The sequence below is a fragment of the Glycine max genome, chromosome 13 (genome assembly GCF_000004515.6).
Source record: "Glycine max cultivar Williams 82 chromosome 13, Glycine_max_v4.0, whole genome shotgun sequence".
Lineage (NCBI taxonomy): Eukaryota > Viridiplantae > Streptophyta > Magnoliopsida > Fabales > Fabaceae > Glycine > Glycine max.
Window position 1 is genome coordinate 23,619,369 of NC_038249.2, and position 18,680 is coordinate 23,638,048.

General features: G+C 32.7%; 4 protein-coding genes across 4 annotated transcripts; all 4 read right to left on the reverse strand.

The window, feature by feature from the left end:
- Window positions 1-801: 801 nt before the first annotated feature.
- LOC100793243 (zinc finger protein ZAT11) lies at window positions 802-2,439 on the reverse strand. Its single transcript, XM_003541344.3, has 2 exons — window positions 2,368-2,439; window positions 802-1,710 (listed from the first exon to the last, which is right to left on the reverse strand). Exons 1-2 carry the CDS (start codon window positions 2,437-2,439, stop codon window positions 1,069-1,071), a joined length of 714 nt encoding a protein of 237 aa, XP_003541392.1. The 3' UTR covers window positions 802-1,068.
- Window positions 2,440-4,674: 2,235 nt separating this feature from the next.
- On the reverse strand, window positions 4,675-5,554 carry LOC100793782 (zinc finger protein ZAT11). The gene has a single exon (XM_003541345.5). It carries the CDS (start codon window positions 5,415-5,417, stop codon window positions 4,887-4,889), a length of 531 nt encoding a protein of 176 aa, XP_003541393.1. The 5' UTR covers window positions 5,418-5,554; the 3' UTR covers window positions 4,675-4,886.
- Window positions 5,555-7,146: 1,592 nt separating this feature from the next.
- On the reverse strand, window positions 7,147-8,055 carry LOC100526874 (C2H2-type zinc finger protein). Its single transcript, NM_001248422.3, has one exon. The coding sequence runs from the start codon at window positions 8,008-8,010 to the stop codon at window positions 7,462-7,464; it is 549 nt and encodes a 182-aa protein (NP_001235351.2). The 5' UTR covers window positions 8,011-8,055; the 3' UTR covers window positions 7,147-7,461.
- A 1,700-nt stretch (window positions 8,056-9,755) lies between these two features.
- LOC100794302 (kinesin-like protein KIN-5B) lies at window positions 9,756-16,848 on the reverse strand. Its single transcript, XM_003541346.5, has 24 exons — window positions 16,696-16,848; window positions 16,362-16,568; window positions 16,134-16,263; window positions 15,673-15,828; window positions 15,240-15,577; window positions 15,015-15,153; window positions 14,230-14,327; window positions 13,979-14,135; window positions 13,829-13,898; window positions 13,673-13,749; window positions 13,355-13,408; window positions 13,185-13,265; window positions 12,989-13,100; window positions 12,756-12,842; window positions 12,176-12,351; window positions 11,926-12,087; window positions 11,735-11,842; window positions 11,470-11,628; window positions 11,302-11,385; window positions 10,998-11,203; window positions 10,745-10,846; window positions 10,553-10,662; window positions 10,298-10,449; window positions 9,756-10,192 (listed from the first exon to the last, which is right to left on the reverse strand). Exons 2-24 carry the CDS (start codon window positions 16,541-16,543, stop codon window positions 9,998-10,000), a joined length of 3,135 nt encoding a protein of 1,044 aa, XP_003541394.2. The 5' UTR covers window positions 16,544-16,568; window positions 16,696-16,848; the 3' UTR covers window positions 9,756-9,997.
- Window positions 16,849-18,680: the final 1,832 nt, after the last annotated feature.

Consider the following 18,680-nt stretch of genomic DNA (forward strand, 5'->3'; position numbering starts at 1 on the left):
GTCTTTTACCACTAACGAAAATGTTCTTGTTGAAAACTCACCATTGAATGACGGGGCTAATTTTTATTATTTTTCAAAACTAACGTGCTTATTATTGAGATATAGCAATATAATAGGAAATTTTCTAATTCATAATATTATAATAAATATTCTTAATGTTTAGTTAGATCACACAACAAAAATTTTCACATTCATTTACTATGATTTAAAATTACCATATTTATAAAACTTGATTTTATTTTTATTTTTATATTAAAATATCCTTTCTTCAAATATCAGTTTTAATTAATTTTCATTTTTTATTGATTTTTTTCCTTTTAAATCTCGATTACTTACATTTTAATTATTTCTTTTCAACTTTTTTTGAAATTTACTCTTTGTATACTTTACTAAATTTAATCAGTTATATTTTTCTACTTATTTAATTGAGTCAATTATGTATATTTATCTTATAATTTAATTTATTTATTTTTATTTTTCTTATAAAGAAGAAAAACCAAAATAATTTATTACAATTGTCTCGTTATACTCAAATTTGGGGTGCAGAAGTCTTGATCAGGTGCAAAAGCTTGAAATTACTCTTTTTCCCTCTTCCATTCATTGGCTTAATTGAAATTGTTATCAAAACATTTTTCTTCTTCTAGCTAGTAATTCTCTGTATGTTCGTCATCCACAAACTGGCAAGAGGAAATAGAAAAAATAACAAAAAGGTCAACCTTATATTCTAAAAATTGATTAATATGAAAGTTCTTCCATCATGAAGAAGCATTTTTATTATGGTAAAAAATAGATTTATTTTTCTTAAAAATGTAATTATTATTGACTTTATTGAGATTTTTTTTTTACAATAATTATACTGAAATTTGAACTTATGATTTCATCAATACTATCCCAAGTCCCAACCCCCATATCTATTGAGACATCTTTAAGCATATACTGTCCTATTAAACATACAATATCACTTTATGGTATAGAAAAAACAAACATTTACATCAAAGAATACATGTGTTAGAAAAAGAAAAGGTGAGGACTAATCAAATACTTGAAATCATGTGAACAATTAATTGATCAGACGAAGGAATCAACTTTGGGTGCCTTGTCTCCAAACAATAACTTCAAGTCATTCTGCAGAGGAGTCAAGTTCAAGTCCAAGCACAAAACCCTCTTACTATTCGACCTTTTAAGAACCGGTACTTTTACAACAACCTTGTTTATTGAAGAAAGCCCTTGGTCAACGGCAATTCTGTGCTTTTTCATGTGTCCACCCAGTGCCTGGCCCAAAGTGAATTCCCTACCACAAATGGAGCACTCGTGTTTTTTGGGCTTATTCCTCAACATCAGAATTTTACACTGTTCTTTCACGTATAGTTTGGGCTTTTTGTGGCTGGCCCTGTGGCCACCGAGGGCCTGAAATGAAGAAAATTTGAGGTTGCATGTCATACACTCAAATTCTTTAGGGCCCAAAAGTTTTTGGGGTTTGATTTCTCTGGGATGAGAGAGCAACAGTAGACAATTTCCCAAATCTATGTTCTCTTCTCCATCTCTCGTCTCTTCATGGCGACGCAAGTTGGTAGAATTAGTATGAACGTTATTAATTAAAGACAGTGAAATGCTCGAAAGAAGATGTTGAAATTGAGATGTGAATGATGGTAACGTTAGGGCATAAGATTGGTATTTATAGGCCCTTTGAGACAAAGTCAAGGAATTTGACTGATTTAAACAAATGAACCAATTGTTGGAGGCTATTTTTGTTTAATAATAATAATTAACGAATGCTTCAAATCTGTGGAAACATGGAAAGTAGGAGTATTTACGGTTGTTGGACTGCCTCATTGACTTGGTATTTTTAATTGAACCAAAGCAAGTTACATATATGATACATATATCTTTAAGTATATCAGGTAATGAGAAGTTATTTCTCTTTTTTTAACATTAATTGACTTTGTTATAAGACGAACATGGTCTTACACAGTTCATAGTAATTTTATTTCTTTAGCATGTGGTTAAGGATTTAATCTCAAGTTTAAGTGTATAAAAAAATATCTATTAGAAGAAATTAATTCTTTAAATGAATCTTGGTATATCTTAAATATTAATTGTCTACTCTCATCTATGGATAAAGTTTTCTTTTTTTTGAAAGTAGAGATGATGAATTATTTAAGAAGAAGAAAGGCTCAAGGGTTTGTACATCATTATCAGACACAATATTTTGTAATTGGTGAGGATAGTCCTTAATCCAGTACTTCTCATGGACATAGAAGGCAAGGCTTACTAAACAATCAAGTGCCTTATTTTCTATTCTATTTACAAAACATAATGAATGAAAGTTCCTTCTATTTATCAAAAGAGCACAGTCTTGGATAACACCTGAGAAATAGCTGCTGTCATGAAAATGGTTACCATTCCAAGCATGAACAAGTCTCTTGCAATCTGTCTCATATTGAACTGAATCAAATATCTGATCCTTTGTCATCTCTATTGGCCATTTGAGTGCCACAACTTCTGCTACATGAGGTTTCTAGCAGTGAGGAATAAGCAAAGATGCTGCAGCAAGGACTTCACCCAAGTCCCCATATTCTTCTTCACAGAGGCATCCAAATTGGCTTTCATAAGACAAACAGTTGGCTTCTTCCATTTATGAATTTGGACATTATCATTTGATACCACTTCAATTGCAGGCACAACTAAGTCACATGGGGACTTTCCTTTGTTGAAACAGCCATTGGTTTCTACTTCTAAACCAGATGGTCCACAGAAATTCACAGATACGAGCCACAAATTCCAAATCTCCAATCTGTAAACACCTGTCAAACTAGACCGCAAAGTCCATATCTTACAAAACATCCATTCTTCCTTCTAAAGGAGATGCAAACCATGCCATGTTCGATTCTTCACATAATAATAAAGCATGTAACTCAGTTTCAGATTCTTGGCCACATCTCGGACAAAAAAAATCCACATCCACACCTCGCCTTTTGAGATTGACTCTGTTAGGAAGAATGTTTTGGCAAGCCCTCCATGCTAAATTCAAACATTTGGGAGCAGTAGGAATTTTCCATAGCTTTCTCCAAAGATCACCATTAACTGAGCTGGATGATGCATTTTGGGTAGAATCATTTCCCAGAGCCTGAAAATAACCGTGCATCACAGAAAAATTACCATCACTAGTGAACTTCCAATGAGACAATTCTTTGTGAGCTACGGATAAAGTTAAAAAAAACAACTTTGTTAAGAATGTGTGTTATTGAATTAGGAAAAAAATGATTAAAATATATATTTACTTCCTGTAAAATAACTATTCATTTTTAGTATTGGTAAAAAAAAATTATTCATTAAAAAAATCACAATTTAATTTTACGAAAACAAAAGACGAATAATTTTTTTTACAAGACTTAGAACCAAACTTTAATTACTTTACATATATATTTTAATAAAAAAATTATCTACATGTTATTATGCCCTTGCTACTTCCGAAATATCTGGTCACACTGGCAGTGTTTTGCCCTCGTGTGGCTAAATAAACTAGTTTAAGAATTATTACCGTGTGGATTCAGCTATGTCTGTTCAATTGTTTGGGCTACGCAGTGAACGAATCATGTGCGGCCAGCTAGACAATCGAAGAAACAAGTGGTCCTTCGTTATTTATTAACTGAAATTTTTTTGTTTTATTTTGACTTTTATTCCCTATAGTTACTTAGATTCATTGGTAACATTAATTAAGTATTAATATATCAGATTAATAAAAAGGTTACATTATTGATTAAATGATGATGCAATAAATTTAAATATGTTTGATAAAAAAAATTAGGATGAAACATATGATTGAAATTTTTTAAATATTTAATTTTTTTATCATCTACCTAATCATTTGACTCAAATATTTCATCTGTCTTTAATTTGGTATTTTGTCTTAGATTCTTTAACTCCTTGATACTCAATTAAAAAATCCTCTTTTTTAAAAATGGAATTTATACCTATAGTCCTATATTTAGTAATTCCCGAGCTCTGTGTTCGGTATTGAGGATCATCGAAATAAGCAAGAATGCTATTTCTACGAAAAATACCATTGATTGGTATTTCAATCGAGATACTGAAAGCTAACATTAGCTCTTTGTCTCGTTTTTGAATCGATTGGAATTGAAATGGAATAATTAATCGATTTCTCCGCTTAATTCTCTCTCATTTATATTTAACAATCTCACTTTCACTCTTTTTCTTGTTTTTTTTAACACTTTCACCCATTTCATTCATGTGTGTGGAGGCACAGTAGTATGTAGAGATTATATGTGACCGGGAAACTGTCTAAAATAAATGATTGAGATTTACTTTTTTTTGGTTTATTATAATTAAATTATTGGTTAACATTTTTTTTTCTTTAATTTATTTTTAAATTTCGATTTAATTCTTTATTTTTTCTTGAATTTAATTTGATTATCTAATTTTTAAAATTAATTTGATTTAATTCTTTAATATTTTTTTTGAATTTAATCCTCTTATTTTTTAAATTATTTATTTTAATCTTGTCTTCTAGATGAATTTGAGTTCTAAACTTAATTTTACCGTCTAAATATATATTTTGTGGTAATTTTAAACGATTAATAAGTGATTTTAAAGGACCAGATAATCAAGTTGAATTCAAAAAATTTCAGAAGCAAGTCAAAACTACAAAATAAATTAGAGAAGAAATAAACTAATTTAACCTAAATTATATATACACACAGATACACGTTACTCGTATTCAACTGAAAAACAGCAGGAACCAATAAAAACAAAAACGCTAACAGGACAAACTAAGCAAAAAAGAATCCACCATTTGCATAGTAAAAGAATTGAAAGAATGATTATAAATTGTGTCAAAGGAAAGGGAAAAAAAAAAAAACAAATGATCAGAAGGAAGAAAGATTAACTTTGGGTGACAATTTCCCGAACAACAACAATTTCAAGTCATTCTCGAGGGGAGTTAAGTTGAGGTCCAAGTAGAAAACCTTGTCATTACACGATCTTTTTAAAACCGAAACTTTTGCAACAACCTGGTTTATGGAAGAGAAAACATCGTTGGTCGAAGCTCTGTGTCTTCTCATGTGTCCTCCCAAGGCCTGGCCCAGAGAGAAACCTTGACCACAAATGGAGCAATTATGCATTTTGGGCTCACTGTGTTTTCCCAAACCCAGATATTTTGCCCTTGTTTTGAGTTGTTGTTCTTCACCTTCCATCTTCACCCTCTTGTTGTGACAAGCCCTATGGCCACCCAGCGCTTGAAAAGAGTTGAACTTGCGGTTGCACGTTTTGCACTCAAATACATCTTCCGGAGATATGGTGGAACTGGAAACACTTGTGTCGGGTGTGATTGAAGTTGAACAAATTTGCATGTCCCAGCTTTCCAACGTTGTTACTTCGTTCTCTCTCTGTCTCTTCATGGCTATTGGCTAGTTAGATTCTGATTCTCCAAAATGGGTGTTGGGATTGTGAATTGTGTAGTATGTTGTGTGAGAATTGAGATCCCAGAGCGTGGGAATTGGTATATATAGAGAGACAAGACTCGAGGACTTTGACTTTGACCGACTAACTTTTTCTTTTTTGGCTTGCTTTGATGATGACGATAAGATTTTGGGTACACGTGGTGGACGCTACAAGTGAAGTAAAAGTGATTGGGTAATGGGTTACCATAAAAGTAGGCACGTGGCTACTCATCTATGTTCCTTGAAACTTCGAATGGGTATGGAATATTCTTGCATAGGCATAGTTTTAAAATTGTGGAAACCATGGATACAATTCGAAGAAAAGAGCACGTAACTTCGGAACAAGCTTTGTTTGTGAGGAATTTTACTTAATTTAGTAATGGTGTTCCACGCTATGCGAGACTGAATATAACTTTGATCTCAGTTCAAGATGTATGTGCTACGTTGACATTTTGGAAATGGATGCATGACGGATTGATGATTCTCTTTTGATAGGCTCAAGAGGGTTCAATTAGAACAATACTAATACGTGTACTCACTCTCACTGTGTGCTTAAATAAAAAAAATTTGATTACGTTTTTTTTATTATTTCTTGCCTTTCTTCTTACAACTCAAATTCACCAAAAAATAGAGTGAACATTTATATCTTTCTTTTTATGTTTTAATATAAAGTTTTGATGTTGACGTTGAAAATAATTACCGACGACGGATTATAAACTATCTTCATAAATTGTAAGTTTTCACAAACAATTACGTAAGTACTTACAGTACAATATATGTTGGAATATATTCTTCGCAAGCACTCTAGATCCTAATAATAATAAATCTTACAAAGTGTTCTAGGTTTTTTTCCTAGCATGGTACAAAGTGTCAAACCCACCCTATCGGCCTACCTAATCTGCACGTCCTATATGTCTACTCATAACTTATGATAAGATTAAGAATTTTTGTAATAGTTGCTTAAAAAGTCATAATTAATATGATTTTTAATTGATGAATAGTGTAAAATTCTTTATATTAACATTATATGAAAATTAAACTTTTAAAATTAATTAATGTAAAATGTGCCAAATAATGATAATAACAATAAATTAATAATAATCTACCTAAATATTAATCATATTTATTTAGGAATCATCACATTATATTTTAAGTCAATATTCATATTATTATTTGATTTGAATCATCACATTATATTTCAAAGTCAATCTTCATATTATTATTGGATTTGAATATGCTTTAGATGATTTGTAATTAAATTAATCTTGTATTTAATGTTTTAACTTTGGAATTTAATGTGGTAATATCTTAATTTTTTTTAGTTTACTTTTTTATATTTCTAATAACAACAGTCCCGTAACAGAAAAGTGTGGTTTTATTTTACATACTTTTAATGAACCGATATAATGCTGTTGAATTACATGAATTTTTTTCTTAATAGAATTGATTTAATTAAAATTGATTTTGAAGTAAAGTGGTATATGTTTGGATTTTTTATTTGAGTAAAATTCAGTATTCTCTACACTAAAAATAGCTAAAAATTATATTGCCTTAAAATCAATTTTGGAACAAATTGAATTTCTTAATACGAGACTAAATACGTAATTATTTACTTTCAATTTTGAATGATTGAAGGTGAATCAAAGAGTAGTATCTCCGGGAGAAAGAAACGTTTTTTTCTTTTTAAAAAAGTTTTAAGGAGTAAGGAAGAATGTGCAAATAATTTACAAGAGGTTGGAATGAAACGCGTTCAACAGTATCTAAACAAACACGACAAAGTAACGCTATAGTTCATCTTTTCACTTTTCTTCTCCGGCTCCCATAGAAAAAGAATGCCAACCTCCGATCAACCATCACTGTTCCTAATTAATCAATCAATCAACTATACAACGAAATCAATTCCAAAACTAATCGATCTACACGAAGAACTGAAAGAAGTCAATGACAATTTTTTAAACAATAGTAATGAATCCAAAGAATACAGGAATTAATTAATAATCCTCTACAAAGAAAGATCGACTCTAGGAGCCTTGTTTCCGAACAACAACTTCAAGTCATTTTCCAAAGGCGTTAAATTCAGGTCCATCTCCAAGCACATGACCCTCTTGCTATTCGATCGTTTCAAAACTGGAACTTTTGAAATTGCTTGCTTTATAGAAGAAGAAAACGCTTCGTTATTATTCTCACTGGTGGCACCCCTGTGTTTTCTCATGTGACCCCCCAGTGCCTGACCCAGAGAGAATTCCATGCCGCAAATGGAACACTCGTGCATTTTGGGTTTGTTCCCCAAACTCAGACCCTTCTTGGCCTCCTCTTTGAGTTCTTCACCTTCGAACTTGGGCTTCTTGTGGCTCGCCCTGTGACCACCAAGGGCTTGAAAAGATGGAAACTTGCGGTTACAGGTTTTGCACTCGAACTCCGTTGGAGAAAAGGTTTTGAGAAGAGGCTTGCTTTTTTGTTGGACTCGCGACAGTTGCATGAGACTTTCTGCCAGTCTTATGATGCTCTCCTCGGCTTCGGTTTCTCTTTGTCTCTTCAGAATGGCTACCATGTTGGATTTGGTTGTGTTGTGTTGTGAATGAGATGGGTTAGTGAGGAACACTTCAACCCAGCACAATGTATTTATAGTCCCTTGAGGAGGAAGTCAAAAAGGTACGTAACGTGGAGAGTGGACACTGGTTCTTGTTCAACTTCCTACCCAAGAAAAGTCTATTTTGTTTCACCATAAGATATTGTACCATAATAACTTTGACTTTTTGACTTTTATGTAATTACCTAAATACCCTCACTGCTTGCGTAATTGCTGACTTTATTTTGCAGCTACTTGTTGTCTTCTTTGGTATTTACCTGCCTTGGCTATTTGTTGGCTAAAATTCAATTTTGATCTTTATAAAAATTTAATATATGTACTTTTGTCTCAGATTGAAATCAGCCTCATGCGGATAAAAATTTATATAAGCTGATGTAATTTTAGTTTTAAAACAAGTGTTTTCAATGAAATATATAATTTTTTTTATAAAAGTTACTAGTAATATTTGAGGAGAAAAATATATTTCATGCTTGTTTGTTTTGTGGGCGACGTCACTTTAAATTGATGTGGTTTAAGTTTTAAAACAAGTGTTTTCATTGAAATATATTAATTTTTTTACGGACATTTTAAAAGATTAGAACTAAATTTTGAGATGTTTTAAGGAGAAAAATATATTTTATGCTTGCTTGTTTTTATGGAATACTAGTTCACAGTTCACAGTTTCAGCCGCGTGGTCACTTTCTGCACGGTTGAGCTACCGAGTGAATGGTCCGTGAGCACTAAGCTAATAGCCATATACACAACAGTTCCATGAAGCTTCCATTTTTTCAAGTCAGAATATTCCAACACAGTTTTTAGTGTAAAGTTGATGTAAAAAAGGGAAGGTTACTTCGGATCCGAAGTGAGAAAGTGTGTTTTGTGTGAAAGTGCATGCATGCTACGTTTGTGAGGAATCTTCAATCTTCATTCAACACGGACTGCGGTGAAGTGTTACATGTTTTACTTGGTTTATAAGAAAACGGATTTGATCAAAATGCGTGGCAAAAACATGTTTTTCTTTGTGTTCTAATTAACTAGTTAAGTTGAGCCGCCGGTTGGATCCTATGTCTGTGTCGAAAGTTGAAGCATTCTCCCTAACTCCTTCACATGAAGTAGGCATATAAATATATATAAAAAGGTTTAGATATTTTCTTAATTCTTGTAATTTAATATTTTTTTGTTTTTACAAAATTATTCTTCTATTCTATTCAAATTATGTTTATTTTATTTTTCATTATTTGATATTTTTTTATTATTCAAAGCGTTATTTAAAATGTAATTTAGTATTTTTTTTATTTTTCATTTTTATAAAGTTATTTTATTGTTTTTAGTCCTTTTATGTTTGTTTTTTTTTTCTTATAATATTTTTAATAATATTTTTCACTGTTCAAAACATTATCTAAAATATTTTAAGAATTAGAAATAAAATAAATATAATTTATAAGGAATAAAAAAAATTTACAAAGTAAAAAAAATACTAAATTACAAGAGACGCGGCATGCTAATGACAATTAAAAGGAGATAGAGACAGAGACGCGGCATCATCTCAAGTGGAAGAAGTGAAGTTTCTTCACACCAAAATCAAATAAATGGGAAAAGGAGCCGCAGATTTTGAATAGTAAAAAATGTGATGCGGCACACGATAACGCTCACGATGTTTACTGCAATATTGTGAACACCTAACAGTTTTTGCGTGCTTAGAAAATTCAAATAGTAGATTTCTAAAATATAAGAAAGAAGAATCATGTGCATTGAGGATTCTAGAGAAATGGGGAAACATATTTGCGTGCAGAAAGCACACCTCAACTACTAGAAAATTCATATGGTTAATTTTACACTAGGTAGAAAAACGTAAGGTACATATTACTAATAATACCTAATTCTCTGGATTTTACATCATACCCATGCCAGAGAGAGTGTTGCTCATCAAGTGATGAGCTTTGTGGAGACTCATACTCGAACTAACTTTCTAACTACAGTCGTCATTGACTGAATTCACGTCTGCGAAAGGAGTTCTATTTGGAGATGCTGCCAGACGTGTGATTTTGCTTTCTGTTTGGATCAATTTTAATGAGTTCTCTATGATCGTTGCCCTCATATCCTCAATGGATGCTGGGCTGGGAACTGGTATAATTCTTTTCTGAGATCTTGCATTATGGTCAACCTTTTCATAAAGAAAAGAACAAGCTTTAAAATTTGTGTCTAGTCTAAATTCACAAGATAAATAAAACTAAGGAATCATGAAAAAACTCCACAAAGAAAATTTTACCAAGTAATCTTTAACCAGGCTTTTTTCTGCTTGAACATTGATATTTGATACATCTTCACCATTCTTATCTTGTAATGAGTTAAGCTGCTCCAACCATCTTGTAGTCATGGAATCAATTGCCTTCTTATTCTCATGGTCCAGCATCAGTGCACCTGGAGTAATATACAAGTTTGATTGACTCAGTCCAATAAAAGACAGAGAATATATGCAAGAGAATAATAAAATGGGAATAAACTAGTAATGCAAGAAATTTACCATTTACATCTGCCCGCAGGTTGCGTGTTACTACATCATAATCTGAATTCATAGATAATGATGCAGACACAAATTCTTGATTCAGAATATGATTTGTCAAGATGTTTTCCCTGTTAACACAATTAATAAAAGTTTAAAACACTGCTCATTTAAAACAAGTCTGTGCGACATTCATTGACTAGCAAAACTTACTTCACTGAGGATTGTATCTCTGCCAGATTGTTCTTCTGGAGATTACAGAGGGACAAGTTGGCACTTTCCCACTGCTTCTTAGAATTGTCCACTGTTTTTGAGCTGCATATCATTTATAAAAATATATATAAGCAAAGAACTAAAACTACTCCCATAGTCAAATAATTTGTCTATTAAATAATTTTGTGCATAGATTCTTATGGGTGGGCATAGTTAAAAATAAACCTAAACAAAGAGAAAAAGAAATTCTCACCACTCCAAGAGGCAATTCTCCATGGTAGCTTTAATATCACTGGCTGAGAATATTTGTTGCACATAATGACTTTTCACATTCTCTACATACTCACCAACTTCCTTAGTACCATCTTTTGAAACTTGCTGCATGTTGAGCATCTCTAGCTGCAATCTCTTAGACTGTTGCATGCTTGTGTCCTGCATATGTCTTGATGCCTCTGAGACCTAATACATATTTTTCAGAAGTCAGTGATCCTATACTTGATACAATATGTACAACAACAGCAAGGAAATGAACAGAAGGAACAATGCACTCGACTAACCATAGCAGTTTTCTTAGATGTCAAGGCTGCCAAAATTTCTGCAATTTTCTCTAAGGCCTGCTCCTCCTCTCTCTCAACCTCTTCCTGTTTCAGGTTAAAGGAAAAAATCAATCACGAGTCCGACTTTAAAGATCAGGATGTATAAGTAGCTCCATAATATTTTCATACCTTGAACTTCTTCTCAAAGTTAGTTAACTGCTGGAACCTCTCATTTTGATTTTCTTCAAGAATTTTCATGACTCTTGAAGAACGTAGATGAATGTCATCAAAGAAGTTTACAGCTGCCTCTGAAACTACCCGTGCCGAAGTCAGACTTTGTTGTAATCCCTGCATTGATCCGTGAAGTTTATAATTTCATGATTAAACTATAGCTCTAAGTTTTATGCAAAAACAAAACAAACCGAAACAAAAAGATAGTACAAATGAAATGTACTTTTTCTTGTTGTTGAAGGGAGAATGCTAGCAGCTGCTTTTGCTCGTCAAGAGAATTCTGGATGTTGCATATTACATCCTTGGCTTCATGAACAGCAGTGGCAAGAAACTGTCCCACAACATAATGACAATTATTAGTCATGCCTACAATGAAATTAAAAAAGAAACAACTCAAATTTCTTGCTTTGTTACATTTTCAATGGCCAATGTTTGCGAGGAAACTTTAGATTGAATCTGTTCCATATCAGATGAAGCTTTCATGTGCAATGTATTAGCTAGCTCCTTCAGGGTCTCCACCCCTGAAGTGTAAATTCCTGTCATTTTGTTGATCCTTGACTCTAGAGTTTGTGCAGCCTGAAAAAAGATTATCATAAATCAGTTATGGGTGGAAACGTGGCAGAAATAACTTGAAACTGAAACAAGATTTCTTCCTTTGTCTTACATCATTTTTACTGGCAAGATAGGAGCTGACATGATCTTCCATGCTTCTAAGTTCTTTATGTTGTTGAGAAACAGATCCCATAATGGTTGTATGCAAGTCCTTTAAGCTCTCATTTAAGAGAGATCCGAATTTCAAAATTGTTTTTTGATTTTCTGCCTCCAGTCTTTCTTTGTGATCTGCAAGAATAATAATAATTCATCAGATGAAAATTATATGATACACCTATTTTAACCTATTTTTTACTGTTGAAATCTTGCAATTTAATACAGGAAAGGGAAAAATAAAAAACAGCCAAAACATTTCCAGCAATTATATTCAACACCTACACAGTATCTCAACCTCTCTCTTTCATCTCATTTTTCTTTCTCCCACTCTCTTCATTTTCTTTTTTCTTTCTATTTCTCTCTTCCTTCCACTTTCTACACCCAAAATTGGGGTTGTACACATCTAACATTTTTCAAACTTAATAATTTCTAACTTTCTATTGATAGTTCCTTCAGAAACATAATCAGTTTCAAAATCAAATTCATTTTCATGCCTCATGAAGCAGATTTCTTTAATACTTGAACATGAAACATACCCAACTTTGAGGACAGTAAATTAATATCATCCGATGCATTCTGCAGATCAGTACACATTTCCTTTGCACGCACAATCAAGGCATTTTCTGTTTACACACAAAGTAAAGCAAATCACATAGTGAATTGGTTAAAAATAGCATAAATCTGCCAGCTATTTACACAAAATAAAAGAAAATCACAGTGAATTGAATAACACCATAAATCTGTCAGCATAAACCATCAATTAATTTACCTGATTTCAGTAGCTTGGAAATGGTGCGTTCCTTCTCCTTCAAGGTTGAAACTAATAGCTTGTAATTCTCTTGGAGATCATGCAAGTTGTTGCTGGTTTTTTCCAAATTCACCTGAAAGAGTAATTTAATTTGAGAGACAATATTTTTGAAGGATAAATTATGAAGGAAAAGGTTCTAGTTACTTAGACAATGCACCTTGCAATCCTTAAGCTCGCTTTCTAATTCCAGTTTCTGTTCTTGCTCTGTTAAATAGAGCTCACGGAAGCTGTCCACTTGCTGCAAAAATATATGGGAAGAAATAATTTATCAACAAAGTTCCCATATACGATAAGAGAAATTACAACCAAAGAAATGACAGGGAATACCTTCTCACTAAGACTGAGGTCATTCTCTAATTGCTCTATCTTCTCATTCCTTGCCTGAATGAAGAGGTTGTGAGAAAAATTAGGCTAGGGAAATTGAAACGAGTATCATGAAAGATAGAACATACATTTAAATAGGTATTTCTCAGTCAAAACTGCAGTATTGCAGGAAAAGACATAAGCATATTCGGTAATATGAATAATGTTAACAGAAAATTTTGAAATAGGGGTTTTGTTTTCCCCAGATGATGTGTGATCCTTTGCAAACTTCCTAATTGTATTATTGTTACGTTATGAAGATATTGAAAACAAATATATGACCTTCTTTTCAGCTTCTTCCTTGGCAAATCTTTCATGAGAAATATATACACCATTCTTTTCCCTAGCTGCTCGAATATCTGCAATATTCATATTATACAAAAGATAAGATACAAAATCTTCTCTACATTCCAAAACTAATAGTGGTGGTGAGTGTACCTTCTTTCATCCTATCAATTTCCATGTACAAGTCCTTCAACAAAACAGCCTTCGAAACCTTTTGGTTTGCCTATTAAAAAACACACAAAGCTTTAAAACTGCTTTTAGAAAAATTGTAACTTGTAAGGAACAATAGCAGTGGTAACTGACCTCAGGCTTATTCTTTATGCTTTTTGCACGGCTAGCATAGTCTAATGTACTAAGTGTTTCTTCCATACAATAAGCAGACGGGGAAATAGTAGCAATTATACATGTTTTTGTTTTCCCTCCCAAGGAGTCTCGCAAAATCCTTGTAAGCTTACTATCTCTGAAACAACACAACCGATTGGCATGAATCTTAAGGCTCATGTCTTTCAAATTCTAAATAAACAATGATGATTCAACATGATGTTAGCATGAACCTGTAAGGCACATGAGGAGAATGTTCCACAAGCGCATTTATGACACGTCCCAGGGTGAGTAAGCTCTTGTTTATCTCCCCTGCTTCTCTAGCACGCCCCTATAATTTTATTACTCGGAATGGTTAATTGTTTATATCATGATTGTAAATGCATGCATAATATAATACCATGGTTTAAACTTAATGTCAATCCAAAAATAGATCCCAGGCAGGCTTCATATAACAACAATCCACAAAAATAGACCATAGCCTTTGCATTTATTGTTATCCACACAAAAGAAAATGTACCATGGAAAATCAGGAGAAAAAATAGTTGTTATATGAAGCCTACCTGGGATCTATTAATATCATGGTTCAAACTTAATGTCAATCGAAAAATAGATCCCAGGCAGGCTTCATATAACAACAATCCACAAAAATAGACCATAGTCTTTGCATTTATTGTTATCCACACAAAAGAAAAAGTACCATGGAAAATCAGGAGAAAAAATAGTTAAAGCTGGAAACAAAAACTAACCACTGCTTAGTCTTACAAGTATAATTAATCTAAGTCATAATTATTTAAAAGTTAAAGTAATTAATTGCACGTTCAAAGTAAGATGATATCTCTAGTCAGCTTCCTGCTGGTGAAAAATCACAATTTAATCGCACATTTAGTTTAACAGGATATATTATAATTTTCCATTTGATTGCAGTACAAATATATTTTTCTGCCCAAATGACAAACTACCAAACACAATTAGTCACTAAAAATATAGTTACGTGGAGCTTGCATACAGATTTTACCTCACGTGCTCCTGAACGCAATATATTTTCCGATCCTGCCAGATCAACAAGATTGAGCTTGCCACATTTAATTAACTCTTCATCACCAATCACTGTTTCTTTCACATACACAGTAATGGTGAAGACTGAATGCGAACGACTGCACCAAAATAACATTCATTAAGCGAAAAATAGCTTCTACAAACATGAATTTCTTCTGCAACATCAAATAAAAGGAAAAGGGACCTGCTTCTCTTGTTAAGCAATGTTTCCGCAGTGCGCCTTTTTGATGCTCCTCGTTCCAACAGAGTGTAAATTTCATTCAAACTGTATACTGATTCTTCTTCAAGGCCTCTCACAAACACACTACCCTTTCCATCTTCCATAAGGGTTATAGGTTTCTTTTGTTTTTCCTCTGTCGGCCTAGAATTCTCGTCGGGGGACAACAAATCAGTTATCTCTTCATTATAAAGCTCAAGGAATGTCACTTTTATGCTATAATCAGCATTTTGTGCTTCCAAAATATCAAAAATTTGACGCACTGCTCTTGGAATGACACCAGCCTCAGCAGGTAAATCACCACCCTGTATATATTATTAACCATGGCATTTAATGGCACACTTTATGTGAACAAAAAAAAAAAACATTTGCCATATAATGAGTGACAAAATGTGTATACCTTATTTCTCATTCCACCCTCCATTGTATAAGTTTTACCAGTCCCTGTCTGGCCATAAGCGAAAACAGTGCAATTGAAACCATCGAGAACTTCATTGACAATTGGGGCAATGGCTTGTTCGTATATTGATCTTTGCTGTGATTTAGGTCCGAATACCTTAAGAAATGTAAATAAATAAAACATGTTAACTGATTGTTACAAGATATTAAGATTTAATTACTCATTTGTTCCCTGTACTAACTTGTTTTAGTTTCTACTTTCTACACATACACTTTTTAATTCATTTTAGTCTCTTCACATACACTTTTTAATCAATTTTGGATGACAGAAACAAAAACGAGTTTTTTTTTTTGTTCAGGTTTAAGGACTAAAACGTAAAGATTATGCATGGATTGGAACCAAATAAATAATTAAACCAGATATTAGTTAATCTTAATATTTGGAAATGTTAATAACCATACCTTGTCAAAGGTGAACACTCTATCTACTTGTTTGTTAGCTAGAGTCTGCATAACTGAGACTTCCCTTTTGTTTTCATTACATGTCACCACCTTGGGAACGTTCGATCTGAGCTCATCATCGCTTAATGGCCTGATATTATTTAAAATAAAAATAACCATTAAGATGGATCTATGTTATAGGTCATGGTCATGAAGTGAAATTGAAAGAAGAAGAAGAAGAAGAATGACCTGCATCGAAGCAAAACTTGGACGTTGGTCTCTTTATCCTTGTCCTGACGGTTGGAGCCCCAATCGGAACCCCTTGAATCGGGACGGCGCCGTTCCGGGCGAGGCGTCAGGAACGGTGACGGAGAAGCCGCCATGCCCGACCCAACTTTCTTGTTAGACTGGTCAGGCGTCAATGGCATCATTTTCGACTTTTACAAATTACAACCTCTGCGAACATCAAATGAACCCCACAATTAAAAAAAAAAAGTGTAACAATTAAAAGTTTAAAACAGAACAGATCCTAATCCTGGTCTCGGATTCGACAGGAACATAGGAAATTAAGGTGAGAACTTACTTGATCGGAGAATCTGAGAAAAAGAAAGGGTGGAAAGGAGATCCTTTTAGCGTGGTTTTGGTTTTGCCCTGGGTGTTTGGTTTTGAAGGGAGTTTGAAAATTGAAGAGGGATGAATGAAGCGTTGTGTTGCTTTACCAACGGCTACTTGAGAGTATATCTAGGCCCGGATAGCCGTTACGAGGTTAACACACTCCAGCGTCTTACGACCTAAAATTCAAACTCTTTCTAAATAGTTATTTTTGTTTATAAATACATAAAGTGTTAATTAGAATTCAAAATTTAGTCTCACAAAAGTTAAAAAATAAGATAAATTTATTCGATCTTAACTTTTGTCTATTATCATTAATAAAATAATGTATGTGTCACAAAAGAATAAATTTATTGCAAAATTGACTTGTCGATTTTTCAGTCTGAATTTTTTTTATAAAAAAAAAACAAGATTAACGCCTAGAGTACATGACAAACATGGATTTGAAGCTGCACTAGAGAAACTTTATGAATCTGGAACTAGTAGCAGGACTAAGAACAAAATGCTTTGCCAACCAATGTACGCAGGTATATCCCTCTCTGTTGTGTTTGAGGGAGATGAAAAAAATAGTGAATAGACATAAAAGAGATAATTTAAAAAAATGTTGATTGAAAAGAAATATGTAAAAAATAGGGTCAATGAAAATAATAAAGTTGTTTTATTTGAATAATATTGGAGGAGAGACTTTAAAAACGTGTGAAGTTACAATGGTGTTTTTGTTTTATTTTTGTCATCAGTATAGTTAAGGACAGAAAGGTTAATAAACATTCACAAGTATTTTCTTTTCACATGCATAAGCTACAAGTAGCAGACATTTCTCTTCTGTGTGGGACCCACCAACCACTAACTTATTTTCTCACACTCTCTACTCCATCAAACACGCACGCCCATTTCTGTCTCAGTCCATCGCTTCTTTTACAGGGCACCCAAACGAACGTTGTGTGTGGATTAAAAATTTGTCCTTTAAACTCTCGTTTAGTCATTAGTACATTGTGTTGCAAGACGAACGTTGTGTGTGGATTAAAAATTTGTCCTTTAAACTCTCGTTTAGTCATTAGCACATTGTGTTGCAGGATGAATTTCAGTCTCTTTGATTAATTTGTGTAGGCTATTAAGCTTTTGTCTTGAAGATATTCTCAATTAACTTTGGAGCTTGAGTTTTTCAGAAGTTTTGTTCTAAAGAGTAATGCAGTGTGTAATGTATTTTCATTTCAATGACCAACCAAGTTGGATTGATTGGGTTTGATATTTTAATTTGTTATGGAATCTCATTTTGGTAATCACAAACAAGGTTTTTGTTTCTTACTTTTTAACCCATTATATCAATTTCATGATATTCTCCAACTTCTAAAAAACAAAGGAGTAACAACTACAAAAGACGTTTCTAGGTTTCAATTATATTTAAAAATAGTTTTAGTATTCCTCTATTCGCACGAGTAAGATGAAAAATAAAAAATTTAATACAGGTGTGGACTATGTAGTTATAATATTATACAATATTGTTATTTCTTAAAATTAAAAGCAAGTTAATGAGCTAAAAAGTAATATAAGCTAAAAAAGTGAATCATCGATATACAAATTAAATTTGATGATGATACAAAAGAAAAACATATATTATATACCAAAACAAAAATAACAAAGTTATAATGTTGAAGACATGGTTTGTCGCAAAAGTTTCAGAACCATATAAGTGTGCAATTTACAAAAATTAACGAATGTTACTTCGACATTGCATTAAATTTATAAAGATGGTCAAACAAAAACATAGTTGACATTTGGATCAAGAAATTCGAAGACTATTTCCATGCCAGGTGTGAAGCTCTAGACTTTGGAAAAATTTCTCCATTTGGATCCAATTTTTGTCGTCTTTCACCTATTATTGTAAACAATGCGACATTCGGCACAACCTTCTATAATCAAATGAGTGAACCTTTTTTCTTTCATAAAGTAATACAT

What these genes read in the sequence shown, in the direction of transcription:
- LOC100793243 (XM_003541344.3), bottom strand. Translation starts at nt 2,439, where the DNA reads ATGAGACAGATTGCAAGAGACTTGTTCATGCTTGGAATGGTAACCATT. An exon ending in TGACAGCAGCTATTTCTCAG is followed by an intron (nt 1,711 to 2,367) that starts GTGTTATCCAAG and finishes TGTTTAAATCAG; the next exon opens with TCAAATTCCTTGACTTTGTC.
- LOC100793782 (XM_003541345.5), bottom strand. Translation starts at nt 5,417, where the DNA reads ATGAAGAGACAGAGAGAGAACGAAGTAACAACGTTGGAAAGCTGGGAC.
- LOC100526874 (NM_001248422.3), bottom strand. Translation starts at nt 8,010, where the DNA reads ATGGTAGCCATTCTGAAGAGACAAAGAGAAACCGAAGCCGAGGAGAGC.
- LOC100794302 (XM_003541346.5), bottom strand. Translation starts at nt 16,543, where the DNA reads ATGATGCCATTGACGCCTGACCAGTCTAACAAGAAAGTTGGGTCGGGC. An exon ending in ACCTCAGTCTTAGTGAGAAG is followed by an intron (nt 13,266 to 13,354) that starts GTATTCCCTGTC and finishes ATATTTTTGCAG; the next exon opens with CAAGTGGACAGCTTCCGTGA. An exon ending in TTTACTGTCCTCAAAGTTGG is followed by an intron (nt 12,352 to 12,755) that starts GTATGTTTCATG and finishes TTATTCTTGCAG; the next exon opens with ATCACAAAGAAAGACTGGAG.